At 53.9% G+C, this 14,345-nt stretch overlaps 1 protein-coding gene across 14 annotated transcripts in view; it reads left to right on the top strand.

The window, feature by feature from the left end:
• The window catches only part of UBR4 (ubiquitin protein ligase E3 component n-recognin 4), a 1,723,360-nt gene that overhangs the window by 384,072 nt on the left and 1,324,943 nt on the right, over positions 1-14,345 (top strand). For all 14 annotated transcript variants that reach the window (XM_086921716.1, XM_086921718.1, XM_086921717.1 and 11 more), the window contains exons 16-17: positions 482-673; positions 997-1,067. In XM_086921716.1, the coding sequence (XP_086777842.1) occupies positions 482-673; positions 997-1,067 (263 nt within the window). The remainder of the gene's footprint in view (positions 1-481; positions 674-996; positions 1,068-14,345) is intronic.

Raw genomic sequence — 14,345 nt, 5'->3', positions numbered from 1 at the left:
GTGCTGATATGTAGAGTATCCGTCAGAAAGATCTTTAGCTCGAGTTAAGCAACTTTTTCTTCTTGGATTCTACAAGCTGAAGGGTGTGTATATGTATGGCTGCTTTGTGGTGTCAGAGACCAGCAGAACAGGCTGTGATTTCTCACTCTGACTCTGTGCCGGTAAAGCTGTGCCTTTTCGTCAGTGCGTGCAACATTGCTTTAACCAATATCACCTATAGTTCTCAACGTTCAGCCCAAGTTTCACCGCATAGGCCATTGTGTCCTGCATTGCAGGGAATCTTTGCTTCTGTGCTTCCTAATGGCTTCCCCTGCTCAAGAAACATTCTTTTAGTGCTGTAAGCTAGCCAACTCCTCTTATTTTAGGTGCCCATCTTTCCTTCTGCAGATATTCTGTTCCATTGAGCAACATGGCCTAGGTTTTGTTAGTATTATTGAATATTTTTATATAGTAAATTTTTCTCTTTCACTCTTTTTCAAAGCATGTGACTGTCCTGGAGTGCACTTGCCACATTGTGACCTATCTGGCTGATGTCACCAATGCGCTTAGCCAGAGTGGCGGTCAGGGACCTAGCCACCCACCCCTTGATGGAGAGGAGCGGGCCATTGAGATGGATTCTGATTGGGTGGAAGAGCTTGCAGTAGAAGAGGACGATTCCCAGGCTGAGGACTCGGTGAGCACTTCAGGGAATGTGAGGGCAAATCAGAATATGAATGACCCACTAATAATTTTTCCAGTGCTCAGTTAAGTATCGCAGACCTCCAGAGAAAGCTAATATGTCAAACCCTGCTTGCTTTAGAGATACACTAAAAACTGATTAGTGAAGTAATTTCATGCATCTATACAGAAAAAAGAAACACTTGTTTTAGCAATGCTCTCCACATGTAGTTTTCTTTGTTGGAGTAGATTTGGAAGATGCATACATGTACCTGAATTGAAATGTTTTTTCTGTGTTTTTTGATCTGTAATTCTTCGGTTATGTTTTTTTTGGTTAAGGATGAAGACTCTCTCTGCAACAAGCTTTGCACCTTTACTATCACGCAGAAAGAATTCATGAACCAACACTGGTGAGCATTATTTGAGTGTACATTCAAGAGAGTTAATTGGGTACAATTGTCTGATAATTGAAAATGCAAAAACATTTTGAAAAAATTTGCTAAAATAAAGCACAGCATGAATGGAATGGATAAATAAAAGCATGTATCTGAAAGAGACACGTTAGTGATAGATTCCTTACCTTAGAATATCCCCAGGCGTCAGACTGGATCCGGAAACTTTTGTGTAGCAGTACCCCTGCACGTCGGTAGGCGTCGTCTGCGGCTCCGCGTCCGTCGTTGGCGGTGTGGGCGCCGTGATGACGTTGTCGGAGTACTTAGACGCCGCCTCCGCGTGCTGACGTCAGTTCTTCTTTTTTACGCGCCAGCAAGCGCAGATCTGGAAAAAGCAGTACTTCTAGTCACTTTTTGACTAACTTTTTTGATCATTTTGATCATCGGTGCCTAGGTATGCCTGGATTCAAGCACCGCGAGGATTGCGACCGCACAATGTCGGTCACGGATCCTCACCACCTGTGTCTAACTTGTCTAGGCGTCGACCACGACGACCAGGCCTACTCCGACTGCCGGGCCCTCTCTTCGAAAGCCAGGCGGGAGCGGTCCCGCAGGTGACTCGAACTCCGGCAGTCGGCCCCGCGCCACGAGAGGTCCCGGTCTCGGTCCCACGGGAGGTCGAGGGACAGGTTGCTGGGACGGAACCACCACAGCTCCGGGAGTCGGCACCACTCCTCCGGGTCGAAGTCGTCGTCAGGTAAGAAACACAAGAAGTCGAAGAGGCGTCATAGCACTTCTGACTCCCCCTGACGCTCGCGCGACGCGGCCGGGCTTTCGGGTGACACCGCCCACACGGCTCCACTGAAGTCGCGAGCGTCTCGGCCTGCTCCACACCCTCCGGTCCCTGGGCGAGACGCGACGCCGGGGGAGATAGAGCGCTTCCTCATGGCCATGAGGAACCTCTCTTCCCCCGACTGGTTCAGCGGCGCCTTCGGGCCCAGCGGACCCGTCTGGGGCCCCTAGCGAGTCGGGGGCTTCGGCCCAGACGCCGTCGAGTGCTTCGGCCCCGACGCCGCCTTCGGGCCCGGCGCCGCAGGGCCCCACTGTCCCGACGCCGCTGGTGCCTTCGGGCCCGGCGCCACGGGACCCCACTGGACCCGCTTCGGGATCTGGGCTGTCGCCGGTGGACCTTATGACCCCCCCCAGCGTCGATCCGACAGGTGTCCCCTCCGGCGCCGTCCTCGATGCCTCCCTCGCTCCGGTTCCGACGTCGGAGCGGCGCCACTTGGCGACGCTCTCGACGGCGCTTGAGGAGTATTACTTCAATGAACCGGCCCCATTGGTTGACAACCCTGAATTTCAGGAGATGGGTGATGAGGAGTATTGGGAGAGGTCTGAGGACCCTCTGACCCGAGAGTGTCAGCCTCTAGAGGACTGGACAGGTGACCTTGGGGATGCTAGTGGACACCTCTCCAAACACTGGTTTTGTCTCCCCTCCTATTGTGGCTTCAGAGGAGGGGGCAACCTACAGTGTGTTGTTGATGAGGGCTGCCAAGGCCTTGGGCCTTGAGCTCCCCGTCGGGGCCGTGAGGACTAACCTCCTCACTGAGGTCCTTAAACCGCAGTCATGCCCAACAGAGCCTCTGCTGCCGTTTAATGAGGCCTTGACCGACGTTCTTTTGGGCACTTGGTCCAAGCCCGCTACGGGTTCGCCCGTAGATAGGAACGTGGCCAGACGCCACCCCCTGGCCCCGGGCGACCCAGTTTTCCTGTCCACCCACCCCACCCCCGAGAGCCTGGTCATCCAGGCGTCCACTTCCCAGACCGCATTCCCGTCTGCCCCTCCGGACAGGGAACGCAAGAGGTACGAAATGTATGGTAAAAAGGTCTTCTCCTCCCTTAGTCTGGATCTGCGGTCTTCCAACACTGCTTGCCTCTTGGGCCGCTACCCCCACTCTCTGTGGGATACGGTCGCGGAATTGCTGCCAGAGTGTCTGTTGGAGGTACGGGCCAAACTCGCCCAAGCCCTTGCGGAGGGCCGGGATGCAGCCAGATATTCTATCTGATGTGGGCTGGATACCATCGACTCACTAGGTAGAGCGATGGCAACGACGGTGGCGATTAGACGACACGCCTGGTTGAGGTCCGCCAACTTTTCGTCTGATGTCCAAAACACCTTGATGGACATGCCGTTTGATGGCAGTCGCCTTTTTGGCGACAAGGCAGACCATGCGCTTGGCCCCGCGCCAGCAAACGGGTGCCTTTCGCCTCCTTTCGTGGCCAAGAAAGGGGCGCCCCCACACGTGCTACCAGCCACACGCCGCAGACTACCATCCAGCGGGGTGGCCGCTGTGGAAATCGCCATGGAGGCGGTCGGGGACAACGGCGAGGCCAGTCCACATCCTCCCCCGCAGCATCCGCCTCTAAACCCTCTGTAGAGTAGGGTCTGCAATCCTATGGTCACCCCGATTTTTGCTTTTTGCTTCACTGGTTTACGACTTTCCCTGGCTGTGGGCCTGCTAATCGGACCCACAGCCTAGCTGTTCTCTCTCTAAGTTGACAACCATGTACCTTAGGTGAATTTACCAATTGGTACTGGGCCACCTTATCAGTCCCTGTACAGTGTACTATATGTACCCAGGGCATAGGTGTACCCAGGGCCTACCAGGGGCTGAAGCATGTATTATGCCACCCCTGGCTGGCCATCTAAACAGACACAACTGGCTGCACGACAGCTGGGGCAAGGTGGTGTAATCACCCTTTGCTTTAGATATAGTTCCCTATATCTAATCCTAAAATGGACACATATATTCCTATCAGTCACTCCTATGGCAGGCCTTATCAATCCTGAAGGCAGAGTGCTTGGAATTATGTGAGATGGTGCTCTGGCATGAGCTGAGCCCGCTTGCAGCTTGCGGAACCAAGTCCTAATAGCTGTTCCATGATAACGCTATACCATATACTCTTAAGTGCATTATAATCCTCGCGGTTAAATGCTAACTTTGGTATAGCATTACCAAAACATGTCGAGTAAGGTGTCATATGAATTGGAATACTACCCCCTCGCCAATTCTGGCGAGGGGGGTAGCATTCCACCCTTCTAGAGGGACACGACATGTATGTAACTGTGAACCCCGGTTAAAGTTAACTCGAGCCTCAGCATCACAGAATGGATGCTGCCACCACAGACACAAGTCTGACCTCCTGCTGCTGGGAGTCCTTCCCGAGAGGGAGGCTTGGACAAAGGGTTTCCTGCCTTGGGAGGTGCTAGCACCACCCCAGACAGGATTTTTTGTATTAGGTAGGACAGGGCTGAAATGAATGAGACATGCCTGGGGCACACAAGGTGTCCCTGTGCATACACCGGTCTAAACCAGTTCCTGGGGCACTCCAGCCCCAGAGCTGGCGCAAGACCGGACCAAGGAAAGGGGGTGTATTCACCCCCCTTCCTGGTCCCACCCAGAGGAGGGACCTAGTCGTAGTGCAGCCCCCTTTAGCCAGATAAAGGTAGGAGCTGGTCCCATTCCAAATTAGATTATCCTGATCAACTTTACAAGAAGAAACTCTGGTCTTCGACGTTCTGCTCCACAGAAGACTGAAGAAATCTCCCTTGTGGGCAAGGAGTGTCCACCCTGCACAAGCAGGCACCATCAGCGTACAGCGGCTTCCCTTTGTCGTCTTCCTGCAAGGATCCAGACTTCAGAGCCCGACGAGACACGTGGGACCGGCCATCTTGAAAGAAGCAGCACTTCACTCCAGCACGACTTCAGAGGTATCCTCGTCTAAGTGCTTTGGGGACTGAGAAGCCCCGATCCCGAGCAGTTCCTGCACCGAAGACCAGCCCTCCAGCATCCACGAGATCTGCGTGGGGCCCTTCTGCCTGTTTGCTGCTCGACGCGTTGTCTGGACACTTGCCGGCTGACTAGTGACCTCCTAGACGACTAACTCCGACAACTTCACTGCTGGTCTGGTTGCTCCAGACTGGCCCTTGCTCCCTTCCAAAAGAGGAGCACCCCAACCCTCCTGGTCCACTCCAGACGCTGTTTCCACTCACCGGGTGGGTTGCCTTTGCCAAGGCCTGTTGAACCCGAATCCGGAGATGACACCGCCGACAGCGAGAGCCTGCGTGGGACAGCTCGTGCCTCCATCCTGGTCGTCGAAGACACCATCTGGTCCACGTGGCTGCAGAGACAAGCGTCCACCTTCACCTGATCGCGACAACGACATCTGGTTCCACTCCTGGTTTCACTCCAGTCAATGGCTAGTGACTTTGAACATTGTCCCCTCTGCTTTCAGGTTCTTCTCTTCACTGATCCACCTTTGGATCACACCGGACATCTTCCTCCTGACCGCCTGCAGCATCTTTTCCTCCAGGCTCCATAGACTTCAACACCGGAACCCGACACGACTTGGCCCCTATGCACCCGCAGCCTGTGGGTGAGGTAACACGAGCATTTCGGTGCTCAAGGGTAGCTTGACTCTCCTAGTGTCCAGTTCCACAGTTGTTTTGGTCCTATCTAGTCAGGGACGTCCGTACTCACCTTTTTCTTAAAACTGTACTGTCCATAGACGTTTGTACGCATCTCGCGTGTGAGTTCACACTCTGCACACGCGTTCCGTGGGCCTCCTAGTACTTACCTCAAGTTAGTATAGCGTGGTCCCAGCGATCCTACAACCTCAGGACAGCTCCATTCCTTTGATTGACTTTCACATTCCACCTACTTAGTATATGGTTTGTCGTGCCCCTAGGGCACCATTGTAAATCGTGCAACTTAAACGTATTTTTCCTAAGAGTTTGTCATGTGCTTAGCCCTCTGACCTCATAAAGAGTTCAGAGGTGTATGTTAGTTAATAAATACTTGTTTATTTTCATAACAACCTGTGTGGTGTCCTTTCACTTGGTATTCAAGGGGTTATATGTGGTAAAACAGCTGGCTTCACATGCCAAAAGAGTTTAGCCTAAGACTGCTTTCCCCATGCTACCATTAGGATAGCTGGTCTATAAGGTTGACTTACAATCAATCCCTCCCCTTCAAGATGACTCCTCAAGCCATGCCACCGCAAAACCACAGCGTATCGGGGAATCATTTGCGGCTTGTCCAGGAGGAAGTTTCGGCCCTCTTGGCCAAGGGGGCCATCCAGAGCGTTCCTGGGCCAGAAGTAGGACGTGGTTGCTACTCTCACTACTTTCTGGTACCCAAGAAGGGCAAAGGGGGCCTACGCCCTATCTTGGACCTACGGAACGTCAACGGCTTCCGGAAGGAGAAGTTCAAAATGCTGACTCTGGCTCAGGTCTTAGCTGCCCTGGACCCAGGAGACTGGATGGTAGCGTTGGACTTGCAGGACGCTTATTTCCACATTCCCGTCCTGCCGGCCCACCGGCGCTACCTGCGGTTCACGGTAGGCCACGAGCAGTTTCAGTTTACCGTGCTCCCCTTCGGCCTTACCAGCGCCCCACTGGTGTTCACGAAGGTGATGGCGGTGGTCGCAGCTCATCTGCGCAGGTTAGGGGTTTCAGTCTTCCCCTACCTCGACGACTGGTTGTTGAAGGCGGGCTCGCCTCAGACAGTCGTCAGCCACCTCCAGACGACGGCAGACCTCTTGCACCAGCTGGGGTTCTCCATCAATGTGCCGAAGTCACACCTGTGCCCCTCTCAGAAGCTCCTTTTCATCAAAGCAGTTCTTGACTGGGCGCAGTTTCGGGTTTACCCACCCGAACAGCGGGTTTGGGATATACAGGCTCGGATTCCAATCTTTCAGCCTTTATGCCGAGTTTCGGTCAGGTTGACGCAGCGCTTCTGGGGCTGATGGCTTCCTGCATCCTTCTGGTGCATCACGCCTGTTGGCGGATGCGGGCTCTGCAGTGGGACCTGAAGTTTCAGTGGCCCAGCATCAGGGCAACCTGTCCGACCATGTCCTGATCTCGGAGGGCACTGCGAGACAGCTGCAGTGGTGACTCACGGACCGCGGACCGCGATTGGGTCAGCGGCAGATCCCTCTCCCTTCCCCAAACGGAGCACTTAGTTGTGGCGGACGCGTCCCTCCAGGGCTAGGGAGGCCACATGGGAGAGGCAGAGATCAGAGGCCTCTGGTCTCCGGCGGAGTCCCAGCTCCATATCAACCTTTTGGAGCTGCGGGCGATTCGTCTAGCACTGAAGGCATTCCTCCCCTCTGTCCGGGGGAGTGTGGTGCAGGTGTTCACGGACAACACCACCGCCATGTGGAACTGCAACAAACAGGGCGGGGTGGGGTCGTGGACTCTATGCCAGGAGGCTCTGCGCCTCTGGCAATGGCTGAAACATCAGGGCGTTACCCTGGTGGTTCAACATCTGGCAGGTTCTCTGAACGCCAGGGCGGACGAGCTCAGCCGCCAGTGCATGATGGATCACTAATGGCGTCTGAACTCGGACGTGGCGCAAGGTCTCTTTCTGCAGTGGGGAGAGCCTTGGTTAGATCTATTCGCCACAGAAGAGAACGCGCAATGTCATCAGTTCCGCGCGTTGGAATTTCCAAGGCGGCACTCGCTCGGAGACGCTTTTCGCCGCGAGTGGAGTTGCGGTCTGTTGTACGCCTTATCGCCTATACCACTTCTGCCCAGAGTGCTGAAGAAGATCAGACGCGACCGGGCACAAGTCATCCTTGTGGCTCCGGACTGGGCACGAAGGTACTGGTATCCCGAGCTACTCAGTATGTCAGTCGATCCCCTGGTTCGCCTGCCTCTTCAGGAGGACCTTTTGTCGTAGCAGCAGGGGTCGGTCCTCCACCCGAACCTGTCCATTCTCCACCTCCATGCTTGGAGATTGAGCGGCGACAGTTGAGGACATTTGACTTGCCTCCTGAAGTCTGTAACATCATTCTGGCAGCCAGGCGTCCCTCCACAAAGTCGGTATACGCCTGCAGGTGGAACAGATTTGTGGCATGGTGCACAGCAAAGGCTGTGGATCCTCTCTCTGCCCCTCTTTCCGAGGTTCTTCTGTTCCTTCTTTCTCTTGCCCAGCAGGGCTCTGCTCTGGGCACTATCAATGGCTACCTTACTGCTTGCAGCCTTTTTGAGGCTGCCTGATCAACCTTCTTTGTTCAAGTCCCTTATTGTTAACCGATTTTTGAAAGGCATCACGCATACGTTCCCTCCTGTGCCCTTTGTGATGCCTCAGTGGGACTTGAACTTGGTTCTTACTTTTCTTATGTGCGCTCCCTTTGAGCCACTTCATATTTGTCCTCTTTGCCTTCTCACTTTGAAGACTGCCTTCCTGGTAGCCATCACCTCTGCCAGGAGAGTGAGTGAGCTCCAGGCTCTATCCTGTAAACATCCTTTCCTTTCGGTCCATCCGGACAAGGTTGTGTTGTGGACACGGCCCTCTTTTCTACCCAAGTTAGTCACGGCCTTTCACATCGGGCAATCTATCACCTTGCCCACCTTCTTTCCGCCTCCGCATCCCTCGAGAGAGGAAGAGAGGCTCCACCGTCTGGACCCAAAACGCGCGCTCTCGTTCTATCTGGATCGCACACGCCAGTTCCGGGTGGATGACCAACTCTTTGTTGGTTACGTGGCCGCTAAGAAGGAGAAAGCGGTGCACAAGCGTACCATCTCGCGGTGGATCATCTTGTGTATCCAGGCGTGTTACTCCTTGGCTAAGATAATAACCCCCTGTTGGGCTGAGGGCTCATTCCACTCTGGCCACAGCGACTACAACTGCCTTGGGCCGAGGAGTGCCCTTGCAGGACATTTGCCAGGCGGCTACGTGGGCCTCGCTGCACTCATTTTCAAGACACTATTGCCTGGACAGCCAAATCCGGAGGGATGGCTTCTTTGGCCGTTCCGTCCTCCAGGACTTTCTGGTGTGATTATTGGTTCGCAGACCCACCACCGGGGTTGGTATTGCTGGGGTATCTATTCTAATGTAAGGAATCTAAAACTAACCTGTTTCTTTCAGATGCACAAATTACTTACCTTCGGTAACGATATATCTGTAAGAGACATTAGTTAGTTTTAGATTCCTTACCGACCCACCCATCCTCCCCGTTCTGCGAACCGATATCTAGGGTTAAGGTCATCCCCTTTCAGGGCCCTAGTTTCAAGGCACTAGTGTTGGTTTTTAGCGTAGCTCTGAGTTTCTGGCACGTAAAAGCTGTGTCTAAGAACTGACGTCAGCACGCGGCGGCGGCGTCTAAGTACTCCGACGTCATGACGGCGCCGACGACGGACGCGGAGCCGCAGACGACGCCTACCAACGCGCAGGGGTACTGCTACGCAAAAGTGTCCGGATCCAGTCTGACGCCTGTGGATATTCTAAGGTAAGGAATCTATCACTAACTAATGTCTCTTACAGATATATCGTTACACAAGTAGTAACTTGTGCATTGATAAGGTACCTTTGTGTAGGGGTGCATGATAGAGTGCACCACAGACTGTTGAAATTGTGATCTGAAAGAAACAGGTTAGTATTAGATTGTTAGTTGTACCCATAGTCAATTTTTGACAAATTTTTTGCGTTCCTTTTTGATCATATTTTGAAGTCTCATCAACTCCGACGGTGCCGGTAGTGATGCCCGGGTGCAAACCCTGCGTCGACTGCAACCGACTGATGTCGGTTACCGACCCCCATCGCTGGTGCCATCTCTGTCTTGGCCCCGACCACGACGACAAGTCCTGCTCCGACTGCCGGCCCCTGATGTCCAAAGGTAGACGGGAGCGGTCCCGCAAGTGACTCGAGCTCTGGCAGTCAGCCCCGCGCCGCTTGAGGTCCCGGTCCGCGAGGAGGTCGAGGGACCGGTTGCGGGGCCAGAGTTCACCACAGTTCCGGGAGTCTTCTTCAGTCTTAGGGCTTGAAGTCCTCAGGTAAGAGGCAACCTCGCTCTTCTGACTCCCCCCGACGCTTGCGCGACGCGGCCAGGTGTTCGGGCGATACCGCCCCGGCGGCTCCGCCGAAGCTGCAGGCGTCACGACCTGCTCCACACCCGCCGGTCCCTGGGGAGAACGCAACGCCGGAGGAGATCGAGGCCTTCCTCGTGGCCATGAGGTCGCTCACTCCTCCGTCAGATGCCGCGGCGCCTTCGGGCAAAGCGGTTCCGACTGGGTCCCCACGCTGGCCGGGTGCTTCGGCGCCGTCAGCGACTTCGGTTCCGACGCCGCAGGGCCCCGCCGGGTCTGGCTCCGGACCCGGGTCGTCACCGGTCGACCTTGCGACCTCGCCGGCGCCGGCCACCAGGGTGTCGCAACCGGCGCTGTCCCAGGATGACGCCGTCCCTGGTCCTACCCTCGATTCGTATCCAACGCCGCTAGGAGATTTCTACTTCTATGACCGGCCACATCCTTTGAACCGGAGTACCAGGGGATGGGTGATGAGGGGGATTGGGAGGGGTCCGAGGATCCTCTGGCACGTGAGTGTGAGTCTTCTCAGGACTGGACTAGTGAGCTTGCGGAGGCCAGTGGTCTGGACACTTCCCCCGACACTGGTTTTGTCTCCCCTCCTACCGTGGCTACGGAGGAGGGGGCTGCCTATAGTGTGGTGCTGACGCGGGCTGCCTAGGCCTTGGGCCTTGAGCTCCGCGTGTCGGCCGTGAGGATTGACCTCCTTCCGTGGGAAGAAGGCTATGACTGATACACATCCCGTGTGTATCCTCTGTCTCCCTGACTCTCATTCTGCAGAAACTTGTGATCACTGCAAGTCCTTTACAAGAAGTACTCTCAAGGACAGACAAAGAAATTGAATTTATGGACTTTCTGAATGACGCAGTAGACGTCGAAAGAGGTCCCGACCTGCTCTACTTCGGCGTCTGGATCGGCGTCGAAGATTCCGACGACGACTAGTCAACTCCCCTCGACGGTGAAGACTTCAGCGTCAAGAGTCAAGGTACCTCCGCTGCCGTCAACCAGGCGACATGCAGCCTCGAGAGAGAGGTCGATGTTGGAGCATAAGAGCTAGACGTCGAGACCTCCGTCGTCAAAGCCTCAGGTCCAGTCTTTGACGTCGAAGCCTCCGTCGATGCCTAGTCATCGGCGTTCGACGTCGAGGCACCCTCCGTCGGCGTCCCATCATCGACGCTCGACGTCAAAGCATCCTCCGTCGGCGTCCCATCGATGCTAGACGTCGAGGCATCCTCCGTTGCCGTCCAGCCATCGACTGTAGACGTTGAGGCATTCACCGTCGTCGACAGGACATCGACGTTAGACGTCGAGACATCCATCGCAGTCCAGTCGAGGGCATTCAGCATCCAAGCACCTCCGTCAGCGCTCAGTGATCCTCGCTCGGCGTCGAGAAGGCCTTTGTCGACGTCACCTCACCAGCGTTCGACATCTAGACATGGGACTCCAGCGCAGTCTCCACAAGCTCAGCACACGGAGACGTCGAGTCGGCTGGCTCCGTCTTCGAGTCATGGGCCTACATCTCAGAGGTCCTCAAGATCCGCTTCAGCTGCAGAAGGTGACCAGGGCTCTCCAGTGAGCATCAGTCACGCTGCCAAGAGGAAGAGAACACCAGATCATTGTGGGTCTCGCAGTCGCACAAGATCCCCGGCCTATCCTGTGAGCCTGTCTTACTCGTCAGGCTCATCTTCCGGTCCTGATGTGATCATTTATACTTAAACAACAGGGGGTGGTGATGGACAGAGTTTCTGAATTAAGCAGAATACTCTCACCCAGTCAAGAGATCAGGGCTTAATCCAACACCGTTTTTTAGCTCACTGCACCATTCCAGCTCAGAACCTGGCTATATGCAAATTAGTCTGACCCTGGCCTAGTGTATCATGGGAACAGGGCAAACCAAACTACCAAGCCAATTCTTTCACTGGGAAGGAAACAAGCTACCGGTTTGCTCATTGCACCTTCAGGATTCAAGCAAGCCGGGCCGAAGACGGCTGAAATGCCAGAAACCGGTCCCCGGAAGCTTATTTCCTTCCCAGTGAAAGAATTGGCTTGGTAGTTTAGTTTGCCCTGTTCCCATGATGCACTGGGCCAGGGACAGACTAATTTGCATATAGCCAGGTTCTGAGCTGGGATGGTGCAGTGAGCTAAAAAAACGGTGTTGGATTAAGCCCTGATCTCTTGACTGGGTGAGAGTATTCTGCTTAATTCAGAAACTCTGTCCATCACCACACCCTGTTGTTTAATTATTTTGTCCACCATAAGCGTGGAAGGGTATACTCAGACGTGAGTCCCTTGCTCATTGCACCATCAGGATTCAAGCAAGCCGGGCCGAAGACGGCTGAAATGCCAGAAACCGGTCCCCGGAAGCTTGTCTCCTTCCCAGTGAAAGAATTGGCTTGGTAGTTTGGTTTGCCCTGTTCCCGTGATGCACTGGGCCAGGGACAGACTAATTTGCATATAGCCAGGTTCTGAACTGGGATGGTGCAGTGAGCTAAAAAACTGTGTTGGATTAAGCCCTGATCTCTTGACTGGGTGAGAGTATTCTGCTTAATTCAGAAACTCTGTCCATCACCACCCCCTGTTGTTTAATTATTTTGTCCACCATAAGCGTGGAAGGGTATACTCAGATTTGAGTCCCTTGCTCATTGCACCATCATGATTCAAGCAAGCCGGGCCGAAGACGGCTGAAATGCTAGAAACCGGTCCCCGGAAGCTTGTTTCCTTCCCAGTGAAAGAATTGGCTTGGTAGTTTGGTTTGCCCTGTTCCCATGATGCACTGGGCCAGAGACAGACTAATTTGCATATAGCCAGGTTCTGAGCTGGGATGGTGCAGTGAGCTAAAAAACGGTGTTGGATTAAGCCCTGATCTCTTGACTGGGTGAGAGTATTCTCCTTAGTTCAGAAACTCTGTCCATCACCACCCCTGTTTAGTGATCATTTATACATCGGGCGGCGAGGGATCAAGGCGTTCTCTACCTCCTCCACATGGGCAAAACAATATAACACCTCCTGCACGCTCGCCAGTGAGAGACACCACACAAAAGTCACCTGCCCTCAGACTGTCACCGCGATGGTATGGACCACAACATCACTGGGCTACAGACAAGGAGACAGCGTCTCGAATGCAGCAGCCAATCTCTAGGCCTAGAGAAGGGTCACGCTCTCCGGTGAGGCACAGAGAAAGATCATGCTCCCCGGTTCGCCATAGGGAAAGATCACGCTCCAGGGTGCGAACCACCAGGCGTAGATCAAGATCTAGGAGCAGAAGGAGAGAACAAGATCTCCTACTACCTCTTCTTCTCAGAAACGCTCCCATAGAGACTACTCACCCACTTTGATGGACTCCCCTCCATCAAGGGTATCTCCAATCGATGAGATCTTCAGCTTTCAGGACATACTGGGTAGAGGGGCTCTGAAACTGGGAGTTCCCCATACAACTCCGCAGGTCAAGACCTCCGTGATTTTTGAAACACTGCATCACAGGTCTGCACCCAAACCCCTTTTGCCGTTGGCACAAGACTCATGGGGGAGACGAGTCTGTAGTACGTCAGCATCTTTTCTCAAAGTTTCCAACGCGTAAGCCCTTTTGGGGCGTTTCGATAGGTTCCTGTGGGATTCTCTACAGTGTTTTGTAGAAAAACTCCCTCCAGAAGACCATAAGGGCTTTGAGGAAATCCTTCTGGAAGGCAGTCAAGTCTCCAACCAGGTTATAAGTGCCGCAGCAGACGGGGCTACCCTGGCAGAGCATGGATATGCCCATGGAATATCGGCAAGAAGATCATCCTGGTTGCGCCTAACAGCTTTAAAACCAGAAGCTCAGGCGTGCATATTGAACTTGCCCTTTTCAGGGACTTCGTTGTTTGAAGCGAGCACGGACGAAGAGATGCAGCGCATGAAGGCAGAGCTGGACACTCTCAAAGCGGTAGGGCTTGAGAAGAAAAAGGAATTTAAAAAAAATATCGCTCATATAATAAGGGCTTTTCAAAACAGCGGGTTCAAACCCCTCACTGGCAGAAGAGTCCAGACCAGCAGGGACAGCAAAAGTCCCAATATAGAGGAAAGCGTAATTCCAGAGGAGGAGGGAATCAATGCCAGGGCTACCATACTGGCAAAGCCCAGTCAAAGCAATGAGTCCTTCCTTCCCCCAGCGCTGTGGACCACTCCAGTGGGGGGGAAGCCTGACGGGTCATTTGAAAGAGTGGCAAAACATCACAAAAGACAGATGGGTGTTATCTACACTTCAGAATGGATACTGTCTTTTTTTGTCATCTGCCTCCATCAGTCCCCCCGATGGCAACATCGAATCATCAGTTTCACCTTCTGAAAAAAGAAGTAGCCACTCTCCTCGAAGTCAGCCATCGAGAGAGTGCCAGTGTCTCAAAGGGGATAAGGAGTGTACTCCCAATATTTTCTGGTCAGAAAAAAGGGCC

The sequence above is a fragment of the Lissotriton vulgaris genome, chromosome 5, assembly GCF_964263255.1.
Source record: "Lissotriton vulgaris chromosome 5, aLisVul1.2, whole genome shotgun sequence".
Taxonomy (NCBI): domain Eukaryota; kingdom Metazoa; phylum Chordata; class Amphibia; order Caudata; family Salamandridae; genus Lissotriton; species Lissotriton vulgaris.
This window is presented reverse-complemented; position numbering and strand designations above follow the sequence as displayed.